The sequence below is a fragment of the Curcuma longa genome, chromosome 17 (assembly GCF_044706935.1).
Source record: "Curcuma longa cultivar G26 ecotype Majalengka, Jawa Barat chromosome 17, ITB_CL_G26_1.1, whole genome shotgun sequence".
Classification (NCBI taxonomy): Eukaryota; Viridiplantae; Streptophyta; class Magnoliopsida; order Zingiberales; family Zingiberaceae; genus Curcuma; species Curcuma longa.
This window is the reverse complement of record NC_133877.1, coordinates 5,814,837-5,842,025: the sequence shown is the minus strand read 5'-3', so window position 1 is coordinate 5,842,025 and position 27,189 is coordinate 5,814,837. Positions and strand designations below refer to the sequence as shown.

General features: G+C 36.1%; 1 protein-coding gene and 1 pseudogene across 1 annotated transcript; one reads left to right on the top strand and one right to left on the bottom strand.

The window, feature by feature from the left end:
• The first annotated feature begins 108 nt into the window (after nt 1-108).
• Nucleotides 109-26,219, top strand: LOC141848301 (uncharacterized). The gene is made up of 6 exons (XM_074736343.1): nt 109-261; nt 708-772; nt 1,070-1,139; nt 1,252-1,381; nt 1,474-1,611; nt 25,963-26,219. Exons 1-6 carry the CDS (start codon nt 109-111, stop codon nt 26,049-26,051), a joined length of 645 nt encoding a protein of 214 aa, XP_074592444.1. The 3' UTR covers nt 26,052-26,219.
• On the bottom strand, nt 4,411-7,682 carry LOC141811413 (uncharacterized; annotated as a pseudogene).
• Nucleotides 26,220-27,189: the final 970 nt, after the last annotated feature.

The following is a 27,189-nucleotide window of genomic DNA, read 5'->3' as shown; positions in this document are numbered from 1 at the left end:
GGTTGGTTCGAAAAAAATCGATTTATTCGATTTTCGATTAATTCAGTTTGATTCGGTTCGATTTTAACCGAATACTTACCCCACGCCCGACATGCAGTAGTTATCCTAATGTGGTTCCACTCCCTCGGCTACTACGTCTTCTTGCAACTCAAAACCCACGCCGCCGACAGGCCCGCCATCCTAAGATTCTTTCTCACAGACGAGGCCCCCCTCCTTGATGGCCTCGTCGCCTTGCCTATCATTGCCTGCAACAGGCTCAATGTACGTCACCGGCCATTCTCATCGGAGATGGCCAGATAATATTCAATGAAAGAAAGTTTCAATCAGTATAAGGAAAGTTTCAATCAGTACAATGTGATGGCGGCTGAGATCGTCTACCGACGGCAATGGCCACATCTTCAATTACAGCCGCAAACAAAGCCCAGAAACTAACATGCCAAAGCCCAGAAACAGCGAGACGAAGACAAGAGACCATTAATTTGAAGCAGGTTTTCTTTTATTTCATTAATTCGGGTTTTTTCCATGGTCAACCTTCCTTCTGCCAAAAATAAACAGTAGTTCACCAACCTTGATGCTTTAGAAACACGACAAATTCATCTGTTCCCACACCTTTTTGCTTTTCTTTGCTCCACGACGAAGTCTGGTTTTCTTCTTTCATTTCCTTCCCGGAACATCCTATTTGCTGGAGAAGCTCGATCTAAATCAAGGAGGAATGGATTCGACTAGGCCTCAGTTCTTTAAGGTGCTCTTGCCTGGATTCTTGGAGAAACTGGTATTCTTCTCTTTCTCAACTGATTTATTTTCAGAAAAAACTCTAGTTAAACACTTATTTGGTTATGATCAGAGTACCGAAAACATACTCCTCTTTTACATACAGAATAGCTTTACATGGTTTTGAAGATCAATTAAACTGGTTATTTTTTACTTGCCAAATTCAACAGATCCGTTCTAAATTCAATTGCTTTTTTGTCAAATTATCCTCTAATCAATATCTTCCTCTCTGTTTGTCAATGTTTATTCTTTATAACTTGATTTTTTTTTCCTTTTTGATGCTAAATCGATGTGTCAGTGGCCGTTGGGTTCCATCATCAGTTCCACAATCTATACTTTATGACACAGACACCGGGGGTTCTAGCAGAGTAGGTGGTGCATTTATTTTCTTTGTCAGCGAATTCACATTTTATTTTCAGGTTTATATGCTCTTTTCTATTCACTACCTAAACAACCAATTGCGGAATTTTTATACTGAAGGACCTAAGAGGTTCCAACCTATCTTTTGGCCACTATAATAGCCTTGATTCAGACAGGCAGATCCGGCATGTTGAACCTGCATATTCATTTGTTGGAATGCACTGTATCTTTGACCACTGTAAAGCTTCAGGTACTTTGAACCAATAAGAAAGAATCCTTTCATTTTTTTCTCATACATTTGAAGCCAATGATCAGATATTAACTAAAATGTCCAACTACCAGCTACAATTGTAAAATTTGGGCACATGAGTTCCAATTTACTTGCATATGGTGCATCGGATGGAAGCTTGACTATTTGTAATGCTTCTGAGCAACCATCTCTTTGTCATCAGTTGAAAGGACATTCAAAAGCTATCACAGGTTTTTTGACTCAAATTTGATTCCATTCTATTCTACTTCATTCTGTTTACCTTAGTCTCCCTTCCATTTCCTCCATATCGAGGATTTTAAAGTTGATGTTGCTAACGTAAGCACCAAAGTACTATAAACAAGCTAAGCTTGGCTATGCTCTCCTTTGTTTGTCAATCAAGCTTATCAAATACTTAATGCTCCAAGATGATGGTCTATGGCTAATGGAGGAACTTTATAAGCTTAGATGAGTTAGTTACTGATAACTTAAGCTTAAATATTTTGGCCTAATGGTAGTTTCTGTTAAGTTAATAGGTCATTTCTCTCATCCAAGTAGGATGTGATAATTGGTGTTAGAGCAACCTAATCCTATGCATAGTGATATAGCCTAATCCTAGGCATTGTGCGGTACTGGAAATGGTTGCCTTTGTGATGGTGAAGCCACCATTGGGCCTCACACACAGTCAATCAGAGAAGATTCTCGGCTATGAGTCAGAGTTTTGGTTTTAATGAGAACATCAATCCTTAAGTGAGGGAGAATATAACACTCCCATTTAATCCATTGAGTCATGGGCTAACAAAGGAGACTTAAGCTTAGATAAGTTAGATACTATTAACTTGGGCTCAAACATTTTCAGCTAGTGTTAGGCCTAATAAATTAAAGAGTCAATTCTCTCATCTAGGTGGATTATCATAAAGACATTCAATTTTATACATGTCTATTGTTAAGTTTGTTGGCCTGAAGCTTAGCAAGTACTAAGCTCAACTAGACTCTTAATCGTTCTAGTATGTGAGCATATTAACATACAAACTAAATAATTATTTAAACAACATGCCATCATAATTTGTGCTAATAATATACATGCATAAAATTAATAAATCAATATTTATTGATGAAACTTTGTAGTATAAGTGAGCTTATAAATGAGCTTCTGTCAAGAGCTTGCTTGACCTGTTTTTTTAGAAACTATCCAAAAATCTTAACTTGTTGAGCTTACTAATGTTCATATTTGGCTTGCTTGTTCACTGAGCCTAAAAAATGTTCAAGCACATTGATATGTTTGTGTTTTCTTCATCTTACTATTTCCATCATTTCAGTTGTGCAGATATTTCCTTTCGTCTAGAAACAAAGTATTTTGCATATAGATATGAATATTAAGATGTGTTTCGCATGCATACGAAAAGGGAAAATGACTAAGAATATCAACAAAAGAGTCCCTTCACCAATTCTGATTTGTATCCATGATCCATCATTTCGGTTTAAGGATACCTATGGAAATGTTCTCAACAAGTAATGTGATGAATCCTGTATGAGGTTTGCTATATATATATAAGATTTGAAGTTCTAGTCTTCTTCTCATTTTGGATGTCAAAGTATGCTTTTGTGGCTCTCTTTTGCATATTGTTTTTTTCTAGTGAAACATGATGTCACAATACTAATTTTCTTGCTCCACATATGCTACTTCTATCCATCTTAATGTATCAGTTAATTTCTATTCAAGACATTTGTTCTGTTGTAAAATATATAAATTAACACTATTAGAAATAAAGAAGGAACTGTATGCATTATGCGATAATTTTTTACACTCTTAGGTATCAGACAATTCTTGACTAGGATTGTTTGGGGGGTAAAGTGGGACAGGAGAAGATCAAAACAGATCAAGGAGGCTAGGTTGGTCAGGTAAAGTCAATTTCTGTTCAGTGGGTTAACTGTTCATCAAACTTCCCAAAACCAAATAATGCTTAGCTAAGAGTCTAGTTCAACCTTTGCACAAAATGGTTAATTCTTGTTTGACAAGGACTAGGTTTAGGTCAGATGCTGTATTGAAAGGATTAAACTAAATTAAGGTGGGTTTAGACCAAAAGTTGAAAGGATTAAGCTAGATTAATTTATCTAAGTTGGTATATAAAGCCAACCTTGTCTGTAGGTGTTTTATACACATGATGCATTCCTAAGGCATAAGATTTATGTACAGTAGCAATGAGTCAGATAGTGATCAGAGATTGTTTATGGGTTGACTATGTTTTTGTTTAAAGAAATGTTTCTTGTCTATTTGATAGGATGTCATATGTTCTTGTTCTGTAGGTATATTATACACATGATGCATTCCTAAGGCATAAGGTTTATGTACAGTAGCAATGAGTCAGATAGTGATCAGAGATTGTTTATGGATTGACTATGTTTTTGTTTAAAGAAATTTTTTACATTTCTTGTCTATTGCAACCATGCTTGGATCTTGTTTGTCGATTGTCGTTGATGAACTATTGGACAATTATTTGGTCCAAATAATTCTAACTTTTCGTTGATGAACTATTGGACGATTATTTGGACCAAATAATCGTCCAAATAACATATTGCAACCATGCTTGGATCTTGTTTGTGGTTGATGAACTATTGGACGATTATTTGGTGATGCTTGCAATATGTTATTTGGTCTTTGTTGTTGTGGTTTCTCTATTACACGTGTGGGAGGATGCACTTGAGATAAATTACCTCTTACCACATTTGCTTGATCACCATTCAATTTGTCCAACATGGTTGTCCCTTTCTTTTTTTGTCTAACCATGATGACCTGTCAATTACACATTTGAAACTAAACTTGCAAATGAAAACATTGATTATACATCAATAATAAATGAAGCATTTAGTCAAACTGGAGATGAGGAAATAAAAAATTGCCATTTGAATATACATCAAGCATAAATGAAGAAGAATAATGATGAAATAAAAATATACAATAAAAAAGGCCAATTCTCTAATCAATAATAAATAAACATGTATATTAAAGAATAACAATACAAAAAACAATCCTAATATGTTTCATCATTCTCTGCAACTTCTTCGTCCTGTCCAAGATCAATGGCTCCATCAACAACTACATCTTCCCTCACCCAAGCATGATCCTCATCCCTAATAGGATTATTGTCATCCAAAGTTTGAGAAGAATATGAATCCGCTTGATCCAAAGAAGAGTAAACATCATAATTATCTCTGCGACTCATTTTCAGAACAACATGTCATTTGGGTTCCACTGGATCATTGCTATAGAATACTTGCTCTGCTTGACTAGCAAATATGAATGGTTCGTCAGACAGCTGATTGTCTCTATACATTAGATGATCAAAATTCACCAAGGTAAATTTGAAATCATCTTCCATCTTCCCTCTTTGATTATCAACCCAATCACAATTGAACATAACAAACTTCATCCTATTACTATAGTGTACTTGAATAATATCTTTCAATACTCCATAGTAAATAATTTCTTCAGCAATTGGATTCCTATCTTTCCTACTGGCATAGCTAATAGTTTTTGCCCTAAGCATTACTCCACTATTTTGAGTTGTTCTACTAGTTTCGAAAGACTTAGTACGAAAATGAAATCCATTAATCATATAAGCCTTGAAACTTCTCCCTCGAGGATTTGGGCCCATTGCTAATGCTTTGATTTCTTCCGAAAAGTTAGAATTTCCTGCATTTAGCTGCTCTTCAACCTACAATACATGAGTATGCATATAAAAGTTTCAGAGAAGTTCATTGAATGAAATCAAAGATTTATTTCTAAATAGAAAATAGAATAAAATCTTACATGAGTTTTGAACCATGTATGAAATGTATCATTATGCACACTTTGAAGTTGATGGTATCCGTAACGTGGAAACTTCACACAAAGTTCTGTCATATGCATGCTGTTCATTTGGTAGATTTTGTATTAATATAATATGTTTATAAAATAAAAGAGGCACAATATCAAACTAACCATGTATTGTAAATATTTTTTAACTTACTCAATAAATGGTTGCACAACATCAGTGTTCATTAAGACGTAACGATGGCATTGTGTCCATGTAACTCTATCAAGAGTTATGTTCACTCCTTTTTTTGTAGCGCGTCCTTCATCATTACCGCCATCAAAATTTCTTTTGGGTCGATTAGATTTGGTTTCCACATCATCTAAATACCTTGTGCAGAAATTCATGCACTCCTCCATTAAATAGCCTTTAGCAATAGAAGCTTCAGGATGAGCACGATTTCGCACGTATTTTTTCAAAGTACATAGATATCTGGAAACATTAAAGAGATATCATTTCATTTCAATTAATCAAAATGTTGAATATTCATACAAATGTAATCCATTCATAAAGGAAACAAAAACTAACCTTTCTATGGGATACATCCATCGGAATTGTACGGCTCCAGCAAGCAATGCTTCTTCGGCCAAGTGTATTGGTAAGTGCTCCATTATGTCAAAAAAAGATGGAGGAAATATTCTCTCAAGATGACATAGGATAACAACAATTCTATCTTGGATGTGTTCCAAATCATTTATGTGATTAACTTTTGAGCAAAGTTGCCTAAAAAAAATAGTTAACTCTATAAGAACTTTAACTATATCTTTAGGCAATGCTTTGCGAATAGCTAACGGAAGCAACAGTTGCATAAGAATATGATGATCATGAGACTTCAAACCCCATATATTTCGCTCCTCTAAGTGTACACATTTTGATATATTTGATGCAATGCCATCTGGAAGTTTGAGATTTTTCAAAACCTTACAACAAACCAATTTTTCATCCTTGGACATTGTGAATTTTGCAGGAAGAATGCGCTCTTTACCAGAGGCCATTAGAGTAGGATGCAATGCTTTCCTTATTCCCATTTCTTTCAAATCACGACGAGCATTCAAATGGTCCTTTGATTTTCCTGCTATGCCAAGTATTGTAGAAAGTACATTTTCCATAAAATTTCTCTCTGTATGCATCACATCAATATTATGTGGTACCAAATTATCCATCCAATAAGGCAACTCAAAAAATATACTTTTTTTTCTTCCAATTCCTATCACTTGGTAAATGAAACTCCCCATTGTGCCTTTTTTTAATGTCTTCTTTCTTATAATCTGTTAAAACTTCTCTCACTTCTTCATACATTTCAAACCCTGAAAGCCTTCTTGGTTTGTTTCCATATTCTCGTGTTCCATCAAAGGATGCTCTCAGCTTTTGGAATCTATGATTAGGAGGCAAAAAAATTCTATGACCAAAATAGCAAAATTTCCTACTATGTTTCAACCACAATGATCGAGTTGTGCTACCACAATAAGGACAAGCATACCTCCCTTTTGTACTCCATCCAGATAAATTTCCATAAGCCGAAAAATCACTAATTGTCCATAATAAAGCTGCACGAAGATTGAACATTTGCTTACTTGAAGCATCATAAGTACATATACCATCATTCCATAGTTCTACTAATTCTTCAATCAGTGGCTGTAAGTACACATCTATTCTGTTTCCAGGTGCTTTAGGCCCATCAACAAGCACAGATAATATAAGATTTGATTGTTTCATGCATAGCCATGGGGGTAAATTGTATGGGATAAGCACAACTGGCCACGTACTATGCGATATGTTCATTGTTCTAAAAGGATTGAATCCATCCGCAGCTAATCCAAGTCTAATATTACGACAATCACTAGCAAAAGATGAATATTTGTTATCAAAAGACTTCCAAGCTTGAGAATCAGCAGGGTGTCTCAGGACACCATCATCAGTCCTTTCTTTTTCATGCCATTTCATTAAGGAAGCAATCTCAGATGACAGAAAAGGTTTTGCAATCTTGGTTTTAATGGAAAATATCTTATTTGCTTTGCAGCAATTTGCTTACCCCCAGGCTTGTATCGAGGTGATTCACATACTTCACATTCTTTAAGTTTACTATCTTCACCATGAAATATCATACAGTCATTTGGACAAACATCGCAAGTGTGATATGTGAAGCCAAGATCTTCAGTTATTTTTTTGGCTTCATAAAAGGATGAAGGTAACTTTGCATGAGGAAAGACTTTTACCAACAATTGAAGTAAAAGAGTGAAGGAATTATCAGGCCAACTACCTAGAACTTTTAGTTGTAGGAGATGAACAATGAATGTCAGCTTTGTGAAATTCTTACAACCTTCATACAATTCACACTCAGCTTCTTGCAATAATTTCATATATCGCCTGGTTTTTTCATCCATCCCAATAAAATCATCTTCTAATCCAAAATCATGGCTATTGTTGGCACCAAAAACATCTTGAACCATCCTAGCCATATTATCATCTATATCCATATCACTTGTACCTCCAAATGACGAGGTTGTTTGTTGAGAATTGTAAGTTTCCCCATGGTAAACCCAAACTCTATATTTGTTATAAAAGCCTCTAACAATAATATGCATCTTAGCATCTGCCTTAGAGACAAAATAACGATTATTGCAATCACAACATGGACAATAAATTCTGCTATCTTCAGTCTTGTCTTTGTAAGCAAACTCTAAAAATTCATCAACTTTTCTCCTATATTCTTCTAAATTCCTATTCTTTGAATCAATCCAACTTTTTTCCATATCACCGGTCTTTATCAGGGAACAGTTTACTGATAAAAATATATAACCAACTAAAAATTAACAATTGTATCATTATATAACTAAAAGTTACATGGATATCACTTACAAGTACAATTAAATTTTAACTAATGAAAGAACAATACCTTTTCTAGAAGTTCTCTCCAATGCGCTAAAGCTCTAACTTCAGAACTATCAGTATTCAGTGCCTACAAAAGATAGAAGATGAGTGTCAGCTTGCATAAAAATTAACTTTAGTTGATAAGTGTCAGTAATAAAAATTAACAAAATCACATCCAACATGCTGAAATCTGAGCTAAAAATTAACAAAAGCACAACAAAAAGACTTGCTAACTCGAAATTTATAGGTGCCTCCAAATCGTTCAAATCATCCTTATCAAATGGAATCTGAAACTAATGCCTCATCCTTCTTAAGCAAAAAAAAAAAAAGTTAAATATTGGTGGTGAAGCCAATTCTGCCGGATGCTTGGAAGCATAGGAGGCAGCGTGATGAGGGAAGAAGCTTGTTGCTGTGATGAGGGAAGGAAAGGCAGCGGCGGTGAAACAGTCTGCTTATCTTCAGAGCCGTCTGCTTATCTTCGTCGGACCTTTTGAGCAGAGCGGTGCTGCGGTGTGGAAGGCTGCGGTGTGGAAGGAGCAGAGCGGTGCTGCGGTGCAGTGCGAAAGAAGGAGCAGAGCGGTGCGGAAGGCTGCGGTGCGGAAGAAGGAGCAGAGCGGTGCGGAAGGCTACGGTGCGGAAGGGGGTAGGAGACGGTCAGACGGATGTGTTAGAGTTAATTAAATGTAAGTAACAATGAATTAAAATAACGTAAATATAATTAACGTAAAACGTATAATTAACGTAATAAAATTTATAATGAATTATTTATTTATTTATTAATTTGTAAAACATAAATGATTTATATTATTTATTTGTAATAAAACGTCTTATTATTGATTAACGTATAACGTATAATTAACATAATGAATTAATATAATAAACTTATATTATTTATTTATTTATTTATTAACGTAAATATTTATAAAACATTTAATTAAAATAATTTTATAAAACATAAATGAAAATGAAATTTGTATAAACATAAATGAAATTTTTATTAATTTATAAATATTTATTTATATTTATATAAAGAGAATTTTTATTCATTTATTAATTTATAAATATAATAAAAATGTTTATTATATTAATTTATAAATATATTTATATTCATAAAGAGATTTTTATTAATTTATAAATATTAATTTATATTTGTCTAAAGAGATTTTTTTAATCATTTATTAATTTATAAATATAATTAAAATAATTTTATAAACGTAATTAACAACGATTTTAAATTTTTTAAATTTATAAATACTAATTTATATTTGTCTAAATACTTATGTATGTGTGTGGTTTTGTTTCTTTTTTCGGACACAATCAAGATAATTTGAGACAAATACTTTTTTACCATTTTATTTGAATGTCTTATATAATTATATCTTTAACCGTGGTGTCTTATTTAGTTGAATTTGAGATAATATTTTAAATACTGTCTTAAATTTAATGTCTCAATGTAAAATTTTAAGACACCTATAATTACTGTCTTAATTACACAAAAACCTAGTTTTCAAGTAGTGCATTAACTTGAAGAAGGTTTTATGAAAGCATCTTTTATGCATTAAAAAAGATTTTTGCAACCACCTCACCTTTGCATGAAACGAGTCAATGAATCTCTTATTGTGAGCATCTTGTATTAACCTTTCATCTTTCTCTTTTTTAGGAAACATTGACTTCAAGAAGATTTTGTGTTCACTATAGAAGTATTTATACATAAATTTGTGTCAGATAGTAGATATTGACTATCACATATGCAGAATTATAAATCAATATAGTACACGTACATTATGTAGGGAGATGCTTCTTTCATATTTTCTAGCACAATCATGTGTTTGTTGCAGATCAGATCAACTTGTGGTGCTATAATTGGTGCATCACATGCTGAGAAGCCATGAACATTTGCTTTAGGACCCCAACAGGATCATGTCATTGAGGTATTCCGAACAAAACTCAATGACTTCTTCTACTAAATATCTCTAAACAATGTAACCTTCGGGATGTTTTCGACTTACATAACTCTTAAGCACCTTCATGCATCTTTCAAACGGATACATCCGTTTGAAGTAAACTAGTCCACATAATTAGACTTCTTGAACAAGATGGACTATTAAGTGAAATATGGCATTGAAGAAAGATAGGGGAAAATACTGCTCCAATAAGCAGAGTGTCAAGTTAAGCTCATCCATGCACACAAGTTAATTTCTTCATGTTCGAAGAGAAACCTTCCGGAACTTTTATATCCATTAATGACTTGCACACTTGTAACTTTTCTTTTTTTTTGTGAGCACGCTGCAGGAGGAAAATATATTCTTTTCTCCCCAACTTCAGGCCCAATTCCCATCTCAACCATGTCCAACCTAGCTACCACATTATCCTTAGTTGTTATCCTTTAACATTCATCAAAGTATTAATGAGGGATTCAAAGACATTTTTATCGATGTGCATAACATCGAGACAATGCCTAACATGTAGATTTCCAGTAAGGAATATTAAAAAATATTAATTTCTTCTTCCAATATTTTCTAAAATCTGTTGCTCCTAAATCTTTTTCCTCTATATTGACTTCCAACTTATTAGTCTTTGCATTCTTTTTTTCCTCTAACACTTATCTTCTTTCCAAACTCTTCTGCAAAAAGGTGGAATCCGTCACTTTAGCAGCTTCACACGATCGATCCCACGACCATTTATGAGGAGGTAAATCAAGAAATTGCAGTTGGTCACGATGCAGGAGGGTATCTTCTTTCCAAACTCACACCTTATGTCCGAAGGCTTGTCAAACAACCTAATTTTAGATAATGGTCTAGCCGCTTCTCCAAGTTCCTTCATGCCATTAAAGTAAACTCTTTTATTTGCCTCTGATAGGGATGAAATCAGGATAGGAATCGTCTATGACAGTAAATGACATTTTCTTCCCATTTTCCAAGTGTTTTGCATAAATATCTTCTCCGCATACTAGACATGCATAATAACCTTGTGTAATACATCCACTAAGGTTACCATATATAGGTAGGAAAGTCATTGATGGCCCATAATAAGACCGCTTTAAGAGTGAAGAACTACGTACCTTCAATAAGCATCATAGACTTTATCAACTCCTTCCCACAATCATTGCAGATCTTCAACTAGCACCTCCAGATAGACATCTATCATTTCCAAGCTACTTAGGCTCTGAAATGAGTAGCATGATGAATTTCCTCTTGATGCACATGTTTGGAGGCAGATTATAGTTGACCAACATGATTGGCCAGCAGCTATGTCAACTACTAAGGTTGCTATGAGGATTAATGCCCTCAGTTGCAAGTGTTAGGCGAAGATTTCTATTAGTGTCAGTCCTTAGAATCAATTATGAGATGATTGATAAAAGAGTTTTTATATCATATTTTATTAATAAAAGATAAAATTTATGATTATTATATTTATTTCAGATCTGTGCCAGATGAATAAGTATAATAATGTCCTAGGGTAGTAGGTTCTAGTCTATAGTATATCAATTGATTGAATTGATAGTAGGAGGCTGTAGATATATATAAAATACTACTTTAACTATTTCTAGTCAAACTTTAATATACAAGGGTAATATTAATGTGTTGAGACTATCATATAGGTCAACTGATGATGACTTAATCTCACAAGTCATGGACATAAAATATCAAGTTAATATATGTATATATATTAGAGAATATGTACTGAATTGACTTATCATGAAAATGTTTTATAGATCGTTATATGAGTGTCACAAATATTCTCATAGTGATTATTAGTATAAATAATTTTTAGACCTGAAGTCACTACGGCTTCCTACATAAGAAGTTGTGTACTTTAATATCGGCAAACATCACATGTAACAAGGTGAACTATAAAGTTGATCACTGGGTATGCAATAAGTTCTGCGGAGGAATGTAAGTGATATAAATGAGATTTATCCCTTTCATATGATAGAAGTGATATTTGTGGACCCCTTGATTATAAGACTACTAAAATGCATGACCATACTCAAATAAATCAATATGAGATATTAAACTTATTTGATTAAGTGAGTCTATTTGAAGATCAAGAAACACAAAGATTGATAAGGGGATGATACTGTCTATCCCTCATGAATCAATCTATTGAGGATAAAAGGACCAAGTTATACAAGATAATAGATACAGAAAAGTTAGGTCGAATCTCGACATTCTCATCACTTGGGAACATTAATACAAAATGTTATTTTAAATACATTGCTAACATTATGAAAACATATTAGATCACAGACAAAAAACATATTGATTTGGAGATAGGTTTATTTTAGTTTGACTAAATTATGATGGACGCTAAGATTATAGGGTTAAGTCTAATCCGAGTTAGACTCAAATGAATCCAAGTATTAGATTGAGTCTAATCTAAATTAAACTCATTGGATTAGACTCAACCACTAAAGAGAATTAATATCCATTAATAAAGATTAATGGAGCATTGATGAAAAGGAGAGCAAAAGGTAAAAACTTTTTGTATTCATTGGATGACCTTTTGTATTCATTAGATGAGTACAAAAGACCATTCTTTTATGCATTTGGCAGATGCTCATTTTCTAATCTCCTCTTCTTCTCCTCTTAACCAAACCATCTAAGTTGCTAGCACAATGAAGGTGATTTTTCTCCAAAGGTTGAGTTTGTGCGACGAATAAAGAACATGTTTGTATAGATACTAAAGAGGTGCGACCATTCTGATCGTGCTAAGATCTGTCAAATCAAAGTTGTTATCGGGATTGTTACATTCACATAATAAAAGTGACAACTAGATAACAAACGTATCTACTATATTCGCTGGAGAAATTGATTTTTTCACTACGTTTATTTTGATTTTTCACATAAGATCCCTACAATTTCTTAAGTCACCTATGAAATCTAGCCACATATGATCCACCAACTTCCACGATGGTGAATCAACTGGATGACATAACTGACCAACAGCTCTTGTGGTATCTACATGCCATGTTAAATTTCTTGAGGTCTCTAAAGATGTAAACATGCGCTTAAATCTTGGTATGGGAGGGACTACCAAACCACCTTGGCAGGAACACCTTTCTTCTCAACCTTGTTTTTGGTTAGCTTCCATGGTGACAAGCCACATTTAGGACAACTTATGCAGTCTTTATATTGCTTCCTATAAAGACAAGCATGATTTTTTTTTTTACGTTGTGTTAATAATTTTGGCTTCATAATCTAGAAACATCTGAGTTTTAAAAATTCTAATTAAATGTACAAGAACTAAACTATGCAAGAAGAAAGACTTGATTTCAGTTTTATGGTCAATGTTTTTATTTAATTATTTACATAAATTCTACAAAACTAACATATAAAAAAAGAGTGGGTCGTTAATTCCACAAGCTACAAAATGTTGATTGAGCTCAGTCTGGTCAATGCAGGACTCGAGTCTAGACCTTTAGAGGTCCGTGCAAGTTGAGTTAGACTCACGTCTAATTTGAATCCGAGGAGGCGGTGATATTACCACTTGGCACCTATCTCTCGACTGAGAGAACCTCAACTATTCAACACCTGTCTTCCGACTTTGGGAACTGAGCCACTTGCCATGTATCTCCCGACTCGGATATAGTTGTGGATCGAGCTTGAATCCCCTTGATATCAAATCAAGGCACTCATTGGTAAACTTCTCTCAACTCGGACATAGTTATGGAACGAGCTTGAATTCTCTTGATCTTGGATGAAGATGTCCATCAACAAACCTATCTTGACTTGGACATAGTTGTAGGAATCCTCTTGATCTCAGATCAAGGCATCCATTGACAAACATCTCCCAACTCAGACATAGTCGCAGATAAATCTTAAATCCCCTTAATCTCGAATCAAGACGTCCATTGACAAATCTCTTCTAACTTAAACATAGTCGTGTATCGAGCTTGAATCCCATTGATCTCAGATCAAGGTGTCCATCGACAAATCTCTCACAACTAGGACATAGTCACGGATCAAGATTAAATCCCCTTGATCTTGGATTAAGGCATCCATCAACAAACCTCTCACAACTCAGATATAGTCGCGGATCGAGCTTAAATCCCCTTGATCTCGGATCAAGGTGTCCATAGACAAACCTCTCTCAACTCAGACATAGACACAGATCGAGCTTGAATCTCCTTGGTCTCGAATCAAGGTGTCCATTGATATACCTCTCCTGACTTGGATATAGTAGTGGATTGTGCTTGAATCCCCTTGATCTCAGATCAAGGTGTCCATTGATAAATCTCTTCCGACTGGAATATAGTCATAGATCCAGCTTAAATTCCCTTGATCTTGGATCAAGGCATCCATCGACAAACCTTGTTGGGTTTGCATAGTAGATGAAACTCTGCTTTACTGTTGGCTATGAACTCGTCTTGTTGTTTTTTGGTCCATCTGTGTTCTTCGAGTTCATCTCTGTCTTCATTCCTAGGTGCTTCAAAACTATACTTCATACATAACATAGTTTTAAAATTGGTGTTAAAGTATACCTCCATTTTCTTTTTCCACATGGTGAAATCACCTTCAAACTTTAGTGGATGAATACTTGATCTGGTCATTCCTCCCGATCTAGTTACTAAGTTGATGGTTAGTCCGTCTGAATGGTCTCACTCTTATACCAATTGCTAGTGCAGTGGAAACAGTTCAAATCACTAGAGGGGAGGAGTGAACAACGATCTATAAAAATAATTAATCTATTTCTCTTGCTAACTGACTAGCAATGAGACACACATTAATTTGAAATTAAATACAATATAAAAGTAAGAGATACATAATTTACTTGGTTTGCAACCAGAAGGTTGCTAGTCCAAGATTATAAACAACTCTACTAAGATCTCCTTCTTCGAAAATGACCCAAAGGCAAAGAAGCTTCTTACAACGGTTGAGCAAAAATTATATCGAACAGAAGATATGTAACATCCCCCTCTTTCTTATGCTGGTAGGGAGACGTTACGTACTTTAACTTAAAATAACATAACACAATTTAAATATTCTTTTCTGTTTAACAAGCGGAAGCAAAGAAATAAATATAAATTCTTGGACATAAAATAAACATTTATTTAATTCTTAATTCTTGATCTTATTCCGCGGTTCCGCCAACACCACACATCGAACACCTTTCCAGCTGCCTCCTCTTTCCTAAAACTTTTCCTTTTTATTTATCTGCAATATGAGGAATGCAAACTATAAGCAACGCTTAGTAAGTACATACCTAATCTCACAAAACAACGGAAATCGTTTCATGCATTCTTTCGTAATTAAACAGGAAATAAGTAACCATACTTTTAACATACTTAAACATACTTATGGGCCCTGGCGGAGTATCAATGCGCGCATCTCTGATAGAACTCGGGGTAGCTAGCCACCGAATGCTACCAGAGGACTTATCTTATCAGGCGAACCTTTGGCCTGGAATTCCTTTCCTTATGGGCGAACCTTTGGCCCGGAATTCATTGTGGGCGAACCTTTGGCCCGATACCCGCCTCTTAAAAGTAAAATACATTTCGTATACTTCTTATATCATGCAATTCTACCATTTATGTATACTTTAACAAAATCATGCATATGCTTTAACAAATTTATGCATGCTCTATCAAATCATATCATGGAAACAATAAAGAAAGTAACGGAACTACTCATACTGCAGGTGAGAGATGTACTTACTTTATCGATGAATCACCACAATACGAACCTCTAAATACCACTAGATCCACGAGTCAAAGTCCTGCAACAAAACATCCTCTAAATAACATATCTTTATAAATTTTACCCTAGAATAAAACCCCAATCAAATCTTATATCTCCTCTGAATTTAACCTAATCACAACTTAATCCTAATTACATCAATTAACTAGTTAATCATGTAATTAATCAATTACTTATTAACTAACTAACCAACCATTAAACTAGATTAATTATCTTAGTTAATCAACAATTATTTATTACATCAACAAGCCTTAATCGCTCTACTACCTTCAATCTAATTAACCAATTACCTAATCCTAATCAATCACCATTAATCACTTAATTAACTGATTACCCTATCAATTACTAATTAGTATTAGTACTTCGTTAAACTAGATTAATTAAGCTTTGAATTAATTAAATCTTACATTAATTAACTAATCCAATTAAATTAATTAATCAACTAACTTTAATTAATTAAACCTTACCTTAATTAATCAACCTTAGTTAATTAAAATCTGCTTCGTCTTCTCCACGCGAACAGGGCAGCAACGGCTCCGGCAGTGGCGCGGCTGGGCACCGGCGGAAGGCGTCGGTGTTGGCTGGACGGCGGCGTTCTCCGTGAGAAGGGGCGGTGCAGAGTAGGGGCGCGATCGCGAGGGGCGGCGCCAGCTGAATTTCGGCGGCGCTGAGCAGTGGCGTCGAACAGAGGAAGAGACGGGGCCGGTCTGTGGAGAGGGGAAGACGGATAGGAGGCGACGCCGTGGAGGGAGGAGGCGGCGGCTGCTTTTGCTTCTCCACGCGGCGGCGGCGAAGGGCGTCTTCCCGCGGCGGACGCGAGCAGAGGAGAGGAGCCGGCTGGTGGCTAGGGTTGGGTCGCAGCCTCCTCTTATAGCCTTCTCCTCGGTCCGTTCCGAGGTTTCCGCCGGCGGAATCGGGCGGCGGCGGACGCAGTCCGCGCGGGCGGACGCGGCTCGGTGGGGGCGCAGTCGCGCGGAGAGAAAGCGGCCGAGAGAAATAAGAAAATTCTTTTATAAATAGGAGTGCACAGTACTCCTAACTTCGGGTTTAAGAAATCCCGATTAAACCGGATCTAATTTCTCAAATCGAACCAGATTAAATTTTGGTTCGCTTGGTTCGGTCATCAAATGACCTCCAAATTGACCCAAACAAATTTCGTTGGATTCGTCTTGCAAAGACGAATCTTTTCACCTATTTTATTTTACCAAACTCCCTTCTATCATTTAACTAAAAAACCTTTATTCTAATTAAAAATCCTAAAATAGAGGAAATTAATCCGGGTGTTACATTTACTATTTCAGTGCGCACATTCTCTATGTGTTTGATTGAATCTTAAACTCATTTACTGAATGTCCGCAATACGATTCATAGCATGAGAGAATTTATGATTGGATCACAACTTGTGAGCATATCTACATGTGCAATTATGAATGTATTGAAATTATCCCTAGTTGATGAATTAATGAACATGGATGTCATCGATTTTGTTGAGACTAGCACGTTTTAAACTTCTTGGTATGCCAAGCAGATGTTCTCACTAGCTAGATGCATTGGATGTTGAAAGTTAAACGTGGATGCTAGTTAAAGGTAACTAGTTCATATTGGAGTGACTTGTCATGAGACTTTATATAGTTTGATACATATGTAAATGAAGATCTCAGTGCAGTTTAAGTGCGAGTTTCCTTTGACTTGCGGTATTCAAGTCACCTTAGTCATGAAGACTTATACTTTGATATCTTAAGCAAGCATCTCCAAGGAGATGTGGACCCAAGATGATTGGGTATAATTTGAAGTGCACGAATGTGTTTGAATAGCCCACAGAGGATTCATTGCTTTTTGTAAAAAGAGATATATACTCTGCGACCACTTGTTAGGATTTTTATTGAAAATTTTTGGCTAAAATCTTATATGTCAAGAGTATAACTCTCTTAGATAAATGTACAAGTAACTTGAATCCATAAGATAAGAAAGTAAGCTTAGGCTAGATGTGACGTAGTTAGCCTAGTGGAGACTGACACATATAGATCATGTCCTAAATCAAACGAGTATTAGATGGCGAAAGAAACGAGGCACGTTTCATTATAGCTGCTGAAGGGTTTAGAAATTATTCTAGAATCAATAGTTGATTTTTCGATTAATTGAGGATCATGATGTATTACTAGGTGCCACTCATAATCGTTTCGTAATTAATAGTCAATTACGGATGACCAACATAATTAGAAACCTATCAGGTCACACGCACTACAAGTTCTCCAAAGGACTTAAAACGTATTTGAGAATTAGATTCTCAGAATGAGAGAAATAAAGTATGGTTAAACTAGACAAAGGCAAAAATGATAGACTTCATATTATGAAGACGAAACGAACTAAATTGGTTTGATTTCGATGGAAGAGATTTTGGCAGATCAGAAGTAATGATGGACTTCATCTTGTGAAGATGAAATAAACAAAACTAGTTTGGGTCAAATTGGAGGTGATTGGTTACTGAACTGAATAATTTAATTTTGAACCAGATTGGACCAACTTGATTTGGTTTGAACCAAATCTGAGTTAATCGGTATATGAGTTTTGAGTATTTAACTAAAAGATAAGGTTTTGGATTGGATCCAAACCCGATAAAATGTTGTATGAGATATAAGATCAAAAGAGGAACGGACGGTTGAGATTGAAACTAGGTTTAATTGCAACCATCCATCCATCTTACCCAAAACCCCTGATTGCTACAGTAAACCCTAATTGCTAGACCGGTTCAAACATGGGTTTGATTAAAGGGTGCCACCAGTTGAGAAAATTGAGTTCTGCCCTAATCACGCGTGAATTATAGCTTCTCATCGTGCGTGGCGCCACTCCTTCTTCGCTTGGACACAACGACCGCTGCCGCCGTCGCTCCCTCCTCTCCCGATCGCGTGCATCACCAGCCTTCCATCGATCTCGGCGATCGTGCACCGTAAGGAACAGGGGATCACAATCGCGTTCCTCTCGAGTGTCGCCCGCGGGCGGTGTTGTTTTCTTTAGCTCGTGGCCGATCGTAAAGAAAAGGAGCTCATCGCCGACCAACCCCCGTTGATTGCAACTTCCGCTATCTCCCCATCGCGCGCGTCGTCCATCGGAGGAGAGGGTCCACCCTAAGCCGACGCCGCCCCTTCTTCCTTCCTTGTGAAGTCGTCGGCTTTCCTTTGGTTAAGCAACTGTTGTCGTCCGCCGGAAGGGAGAAGCACGACATTAGCTTTTCTCCTCCGATCGATTTCTCTACGTGCCGACAGAGGGTGTGGGTCACACCCTGTGGTTTGTGAAACCGCCGGAACTAATGCAAGGCATATGGGTCACGACCGACGGTTTGACTTGCTGTCCATGGTCGGATGATTCGGCCACTGCCGAAAATTGACGCATGTTGCCGGAGCTTGATGTCCATTGCCGAAGCAAGCTCTCCACAGTCGATAGCTTGTGAAGCCTCTGGAACTCTCTGCCTAGCTGTCGGAGCTCTTGTCAAGGGTTGCCGTCGGCCAATGAAACGTTCGTCGAGTACAATTGATGTCGAAGAGAAACGTCGTTGATAGCTCTTGTGAAGAGTTGTCTAATCACTATCGATCAACTCTGATCTTTCAACGACCATTGGCCATCTTCATGGAAGATTGTGAAGCTTTTGAAAATCATTCCATCTTGGTCGGAAAGGGTTCTGGTCTTTTGTCCCAAATCGGCGGTCAAAGATTAACTACTAAAAATTACACCGAAAATATGGTTGTCGAATATAGTTAGAAAACTCTGAAAAACAATCGCGACAAGTATTGTTGCATATTTTCTAGAATTAGAGTTTTCTCTCGAATCGATCGTTACCAGCTAGTATCAAAGACGGTGACGTGACTCATAGCTTGAGAAGCTGTCAAAACGAGAACTTGGCGTGGATCACCAGTGGAGGTGGAGCTTTGATAAAGCTGCTTGATTGATGCCAATCTCAATTTTCGCTAAGCGTCAGACGTCAAGTATGCGTAGAATATTTATTATTCTGTAAAAATTTTAAATTTTCAATTATGTCATGTACATGTTGTATCTTGTATGTGTGTGTTGCGAGTGTTGTAATAATTAAGTTTAATTAATGTACTTTCTTTCGCTATACACGTTTGCAAAACGTGTAAATATGCGTAATGCACCGATCGATCTCAACACTAACAGATATTTTAAAATACTGTTAGAGCATGTCCCTATCATCCCTAGTGTATGTCGACGGTGTGGACTCATACCAAAGGGAAGAGAAAAACTAGAGTTGGGCTTGCCGGAAGCCATGGCTGGTTTCAAGAAAGAAAAGAGAAAACATAGGATCAGGACGGAGGACTTACTATTGGAAGATTGCCAGAAACTGGGAGGAGACCGAAAGACACAATGAAGGAGACAAAGACTCGAAGATTGCAGCACCGACAAAGTCAACACTCTCCCCTAACAATCCTAATATAGATTGGTCCTTCAATGAGAGTCGTTCAGTGTAAGGGGCAACAGGCAGGCTACTCTATATCACCATCAGATTCTGCGCCACGATATGCATGATCTTAACCGTCACATCGATTGTATCGCCCATGCCATGATGGCCTCGGCGGCTGCCCAAGTCAAAGTATGTTGACATTAATTACTGAGGATGATGCCTCAATCACGCGCCAGATACACCAAGACGCAAATCTAGAGCATTCGATGCTTTAATGAGGTTTAATCCCACAAACTACCGAGGCGTTGATCAACGGTCCAACGAGTTCGGATCCTCTGCGCCACTAAAGCCTCTGCGCCCCTGTGCCACTCAGAAACGACAAAGTTCTGCACGCGAATCGCACGTGAGACAGCGTTGCCAAAAACCTTCGCCGCCAAAAACCCTCGCCCAAAATCCGCTCCGCTCCCTCCTCCTCCTCCTCGTCGGCCCCTCTGAGACATTCCTCCTCCTCGAACGGCACCGACGGCTGAAAAGCCCTAAACTAGGTGTCACGATAGGGCTTCAAATTAGAATTTATAGATTTTATCGAAAACTCACGATAATTGCAAATAAATGAAGTATAGGGGCCTCGAGTCGTGTTTTTCCAAGGACTAGTAGAAAATTACTTAAGTTGAGTTTATCGTGTCGTATTTTTGGGTTTTCTATAAAAATGGGGTTTTGCGGGTTTTTGAATGAAATGCAAATTAAAATTTGGCAAGTAACTGAAGAGTGCAAACAACTAATCTAACATGCGACTATTAAAGCAAGGTATAAAATCAAACCTAAATGCAATGCAATTTAAAGGAAAAGGATGCAACCTATCCTAGTTATGTTCTAAGGCAATTGTGGAATTCAAATTCAAGCCTCTAGCAATTGGAGTTAACCCATTCCTGATGAAACTTAAACCTAAATACAACAATCAAAAACTCATCTAAACCCTAACACCCTAACTGTTTAAACAATGAACTTAAAACTAAATGCAATCTAATTTGGGATTCAATGCTACTGATGCAAGAAAATAATTGGAACAATTCAATTCAATGGAGCTTGATGGCTAAATCCTAGAATGCATTAAGGGTTCTTAACCTAGCTACACTAAGATTGGTACATTCTCTTGCAGGTTGGCACGGAACAGTGCTATAACAGGTATCAGATCCTAAGCAAATCCTAAAACAATTGGAATTCAAACGAAAACTAGCCATTAAACACATAAGCTAAGTTAACACAATTGCTCAAGAATGGATTTGACAAAAACTTAACATTTGGAAGTTTAGAAACTGTTGAAATCAGAGAAACAACAGTAAAAAGAAAATCAGAAACAAATCGTGCAGAAACTGAAAAACAATGAACTTCCAGCCATTCTTCTCCCTTGGTTTCTCAATTTGGTGTCAACAACTTGTCGAAACCAGAAATGTGGCTCGACAATCCATCTGGAGTCTTCAACGTAGTTGCTGGTGTTTGTACTCGCTGCCCGAATGCTGAATTACCCCGAAGAAACCCTCCACGGTGCAAACAGAGCTCGGCAGTAGCTCCTTTAAGCTGCAAAAACCGGATTTCTCTCTTCTTCTTGCTCCAATCAATTCAATGACGATTCCGGAGTGCTCGTCGAACCTTAGAGAACCCCTCGTCAGTTGGCGGCTTCGGCTTTCACAGTGGATTGCCGGAACAAGCCGAATCAGAGAAGAACGCCGCCGGTAGAACCCCTGCCGTCGTGCGCTCTCCAGCTGCTAGATTTTACCCAACGAACCGGTTTTGGACTCCTCGTGGATCAAGGAACGCAATGGAAGAAATTTAGGAGGAAGGGGCTGCCTGTGGAGGTACGTCGATGAGCAGAGGAGGGCGCGATCGCGGGTTTTGGGACGATGAACAGTGTCGGCGAGCCACTGTTCATCGGGTTTTAATTTGGGTTTTATACGGCTGATTAACCTTTGAATCTGGCCGTTGATTTCTGATCTGATGGTCAGAACTTGATGTGAGCTCTAGGGCAGTCTAGGGTTCGTGAAAAATTCCGAAATTTTAATCGGGCTTGATCTGAGTCATGTCCTCTATGTTGGCTTGATCAATTTGGCAATTTGACTTGATTTGACCACGGTTGAGCTCGAGTCGAGTCCGATTTGAACCCTAAAATCAATTAAAAATCCATTTAATGCTAAAAAATCACCATTAAATCACAAAAATTATATCAAACCTCAAATTATGCAATATGAGACAAATATGGTCAAATCGATTCAATAAATGATCATTTTCATGTAAAAGCCCAAGAATAAATCGATTTAAAATTAATAAAATCCCAATTCATCAACGGCGCCTCCTCGAACGCAGCCCTCCCCTCTGCCGCCTCTTCTTCCTCCTCTTCTTGCAGCAGCTCGCAACCCTGCTCCCCTCGCTCAACCAGGAAATAGCAACCGCAGCAGAGCCGTATTCCTCCCCTTGCTCGAAACCATTTGTTTCGGTGTGTTAGAACTGAAACAAATCTGAGCTAAATCTCCAAAATCCTTCACCTTGATACAAACTCCTTCACACTTTCTCTTTTCCTCAACACATCACCACAAATGTGTCATTTTTGTTTTTCTTTTTAAATCAAATCCAAATCTTTCATATCTGGGTTTTGCAAGAGTTAACAAATGACAACCAATCATCAGACATCAAAATTCTCTTGAGGTTCCATTTCTTGATACAAACTCCTCTTTTCTTCTTCTTCTTTTCTTTTCATCACCCAAAATGTGCCATTTTTGCATTTCTTCTTCGAATCAAGCCCAATCCTTTCACATTTAGATTTCACAAGAGATAAGAAATAGCATCCAATCATCAGAATCAAAATTCAGTTCACATGAATCCGCAAATTCAATGTATCATTGGCATGTTTAAATCTGAAAATTACTGAAATTGAATCTGAAATTTGGCTTGTTCTCTCTTGTTTCTTGCTCTTTTGCTTCCATTCTTTTTGCATCATGAAGCTTGATTGATAATGCTAATATCCATGCAAAATTTTCGTGAAATCCAGATTCGGATTAGTAGCAGCAAAATTAGAGAACATGGCTGAAAATCAAAGCTGAAAACTGTTTTTTTTTTCAAAACGAAATCTTGCTTTTCTCTTTTGTTTCTTGCTCTTTTGCTTCCATTCTTTTTGCATAATGAAGCTTGATTGATGAGGCTAATAGCCATGCAAATTTCCGTGAAATCCAGATTCGGATCAGTGCCGTAAAAATTGCTCAAAACTCAGCTGAAATAAAAACTGCAATTTCTGGTTTTTCTGATTTTTTCCCTTCTCTGTTTTGATTCTGATTCTTTCTCTGTTGCAGCTCTATTTGGGACAACTTGACATCTTAATTTGTTGTCTATAAAGTTACTGAAATGAAGTAGGTTTTGCTGTGGTTGATCCACGGATCAGATTCTTGAAACCTCCTTGAACCAACATCACTTTTCTGTTTTTTTTTTTTCTGTTTTCTCTGAGATTTTTTTTTCTGATGTAATGCATTTAGAATCTGAGTTTGTGCCCTTAGTTTGGTACACTTCAATCCACTTCTTCAAATGAATCTCCATTGATTTGTTGAAAGCAATCTAGGCAATGTAATTTGGTTTTTCATAACTTCCTCACAAATTCTCTTCTACCTCTTCATTTTTCCCTTTTGGTTCCAAACCATAGAATTTCGAATTCTTTAGCCTTCAAAGCTCAATACATTTCCAAAAATATGTATCAGTCAATTTCCAAAGAAATCAATCTACATGAGGCTTAAAAAAAATCAAAGTTGAAACTTTGATCATTGTTTTGGCACATCCTTCTTAAAAATTAATTTTCCTTTGGGAAAATTCATAATTTTAATGATCAATGAATCTTATTTATTTATCATTTTTTTAATAGGCATTTTTATAAATATGATAAATAAATTATTATTATATGCATATCAATTAATTATTCTAGTTTTGGTCACTTTGGTGATCACAAACTATCATAATTAATATAAAATCATGTATATATTTATATCATAAGCATAAATTATCTTAATTTAAAAGCATACATGTATATTATAATCATTAGCTGAATTTATAAACAGTAATAAATCAGTATTTAAATTTATATACATTGTGTCATACATCATTTAATAATTATTTATAATAAAAGATTAATGCGCGGAATATTTCATTTCATTTAGTTATGAGATTATATAATTAATTATAGATACTAAATATCATTAATGCATAATTCAACATAATAACTTTATATATGAAAACATATAGATTTCTTAACGAAAGCTCTGATACCACATGTTAATTTTACAATTATTATTAAATATTTATTTAATGAACCGGATCTTGAAATCTATATGTTTTACATACCTGAGCTTGATGAAGAAGCCATTGCAATGCAATTATTTTGCATATATTAATTTCTCTCTTCTTTCCTTTCTTTCCGAAGACACTCAATATTTTTTATGATGGATCATTATAATATCTTCTATTTATAGGCAGAGAGAGGACCAATATATGTATGTTTTCATTATTTCCGTGCATCCATCATGCATCAGTTATAATAATTATTATTATTTACATCGTTACTAATAATAATTATTATAATATATAGATAAGTTTCATTTAATTAGTAACTTCAATTACATGAAGTTACTTTTAGTTTTAAGTTATTTTTCTTTTAATTTTAAGATCAATTATTAGTTAGATAATAAATATCTAACAGAGTCGACTATAGTTTTATTACTCAAATCTCATGTCATGCTCCTATCATCATGTATCTGTGTATTAGCCCTAATTGTAAAACTGATTATGATCTTTTGAACTAGAGAATTATTGAGACCTAATCTGATATAAATCAGTAAGGATCAGTGCTCTGACTTGATCAGACTACTTGAGCAATAAAAAGGTTTGATGTCAGTATGGACAAAAAAAACATGAAACTTTGTACACAAGGGATGGACAAACCTTGTGAGATTTTTGTTAACCTTAATTAACTGTAAGAAACTTCCATTAACATTTTACAAACTCACCATATTACAGAAGATTGGTGTCTTGCTCTAAGCATATTAGAACAAAGTAGAAATAGGTTTAGTTATCAGTTTAATAGACGAACTTAAGGTTCTTTGACATTCCTTGGTCATAATAATTGTTTTTAATGTTCTGTGGCTTTGAACAGGGACTGCTTTAGGGTTTTCATATGCTCAAACTCATAATCTACTAACACCTATCACAATACATGCACTATGGAACTCAGGAGTCATCTTATTGCTCACATTTCTTCAGGTATTCAGCATATGTGATTTAGTTTCTTTGTTCGTTTGCTCGTCTTTTACCGTCATTGTAATGGAAATACGAGCATTTGGGGAGGAAAATCATTTCCACCTTCAAGTAGAAGTTATTTTCTTCCATGTGTTCCAACTCTCTGTCCATTCACCTCACTCAACATAACTAGCTGCCACAAAGCACAAAGGACAAGGATAAGAAAAATACTTTCCTTGTATTATTATAGCCAAATTAGAAAAATAGTTGCACTCTCATCGCAGGCATTCTCCCTATTCTTCTGAACGGAGGTTAGTCATGAAATTTCCATCATTTTTTAGGTTAACATTGTATGTAGCACCTAAAAAATAATTTTCATCCAGGTGAATGTGAATTGAGCTCGAAGGCTCTGCTTCCTTCAGATTGGTTTTATTTTTTATGTAGCTATTGATAATAGCTCTTTTGTTTTTGTCACAGGAGGTCTAGATCTGGCACTCCAGTTCAACGAAGGCGATAAACATGAGACTAACAGAGAAGGTGGTCCATGTTTGTTTGTTTGGAAGTAGTAGACAACTACTACTAGTATGAATGTACCTCGATAGTTTTATCGTCCGATAAAGTGGATCAGCAATCAAGCATGCATGCACACCTGGCAGAGGAAGATGAGCTTTTGATCAATCATGTATTTTAGATTTGCCAATGGTCTTTGATGATTCAGATGGCAGATATGTTTGCAGTGCTAAATGGATTTGTAAACACAAATTGGTAAATGAAAGTGACATTTGTTAGAAAGTCAAATGGAGTTTAGATTTCTACATGACCTACATCGTGTTTGTGAATGTGCTTAGTATTTTTGATAATATTAATACAGAGCCGAGGTCTCTGTTTAGTCGAAGCTAAGTGTGTGTGACAATAAGAAAGGTTTCGTGTGTTCAATAAAAGCAATTCCCTCTTTTTCTATCTGTTTTATCGATAGAGTTGCATAATACTACAATATATAAAAAGGCTAGAGATACTTTGTTGCTGCTATCAACTGAGCTCTGCTACTTCAAGCTCTGGCTTCAGCAACATTTGCGGTGTACTTGTGCTTCAGGTAAGCTTTAATAAATGATTCAAGTTCACCATCCATCACCAATGATTCAAGTTCATGAAGGATTCAAACTATAACACCTTCAATCTAACAAAATTGCAATGAAGTTCCACTATTGGATGTTACATTGAGTGGACTTGCTAAACAAGCAAGATACAAAAATATGTGTGATACAAGAGAAAACAGGTACAAACAATAGCTAACCATGGCTGAACAAGCTCGAGAACTCTGAGAGGTCTCGAGTCAAGTAGATATAAAAAGCACACTCGATGAGTATTTACAAAACTCATCTAAAACACCATTGTATTTCTTCAAGAGATCTTCCCTTGGTCTCATGAGTGCAATGCTTTAGGAATTGGATTTGAGCATGAGTATGAAGGTAAAGTAAGATTCTCTAGGCTGCTGTCGTAATGGTCTGTGTGATCGTTCACTTGGTCCTTCATGAATTGATCGATTAAGTAGCCATGTGCTCCATGGATCTCAACTCCATCAAAACCTATGTGGCAAAGTAACACGTCCAAGTAAACAAAACTTACTTTGGAAAAAAAAATAGTCCCATAAATTGTGCTTCATTCTGATTCAAACTAGAAAGAATCATCTAAAAAGAATGTCTA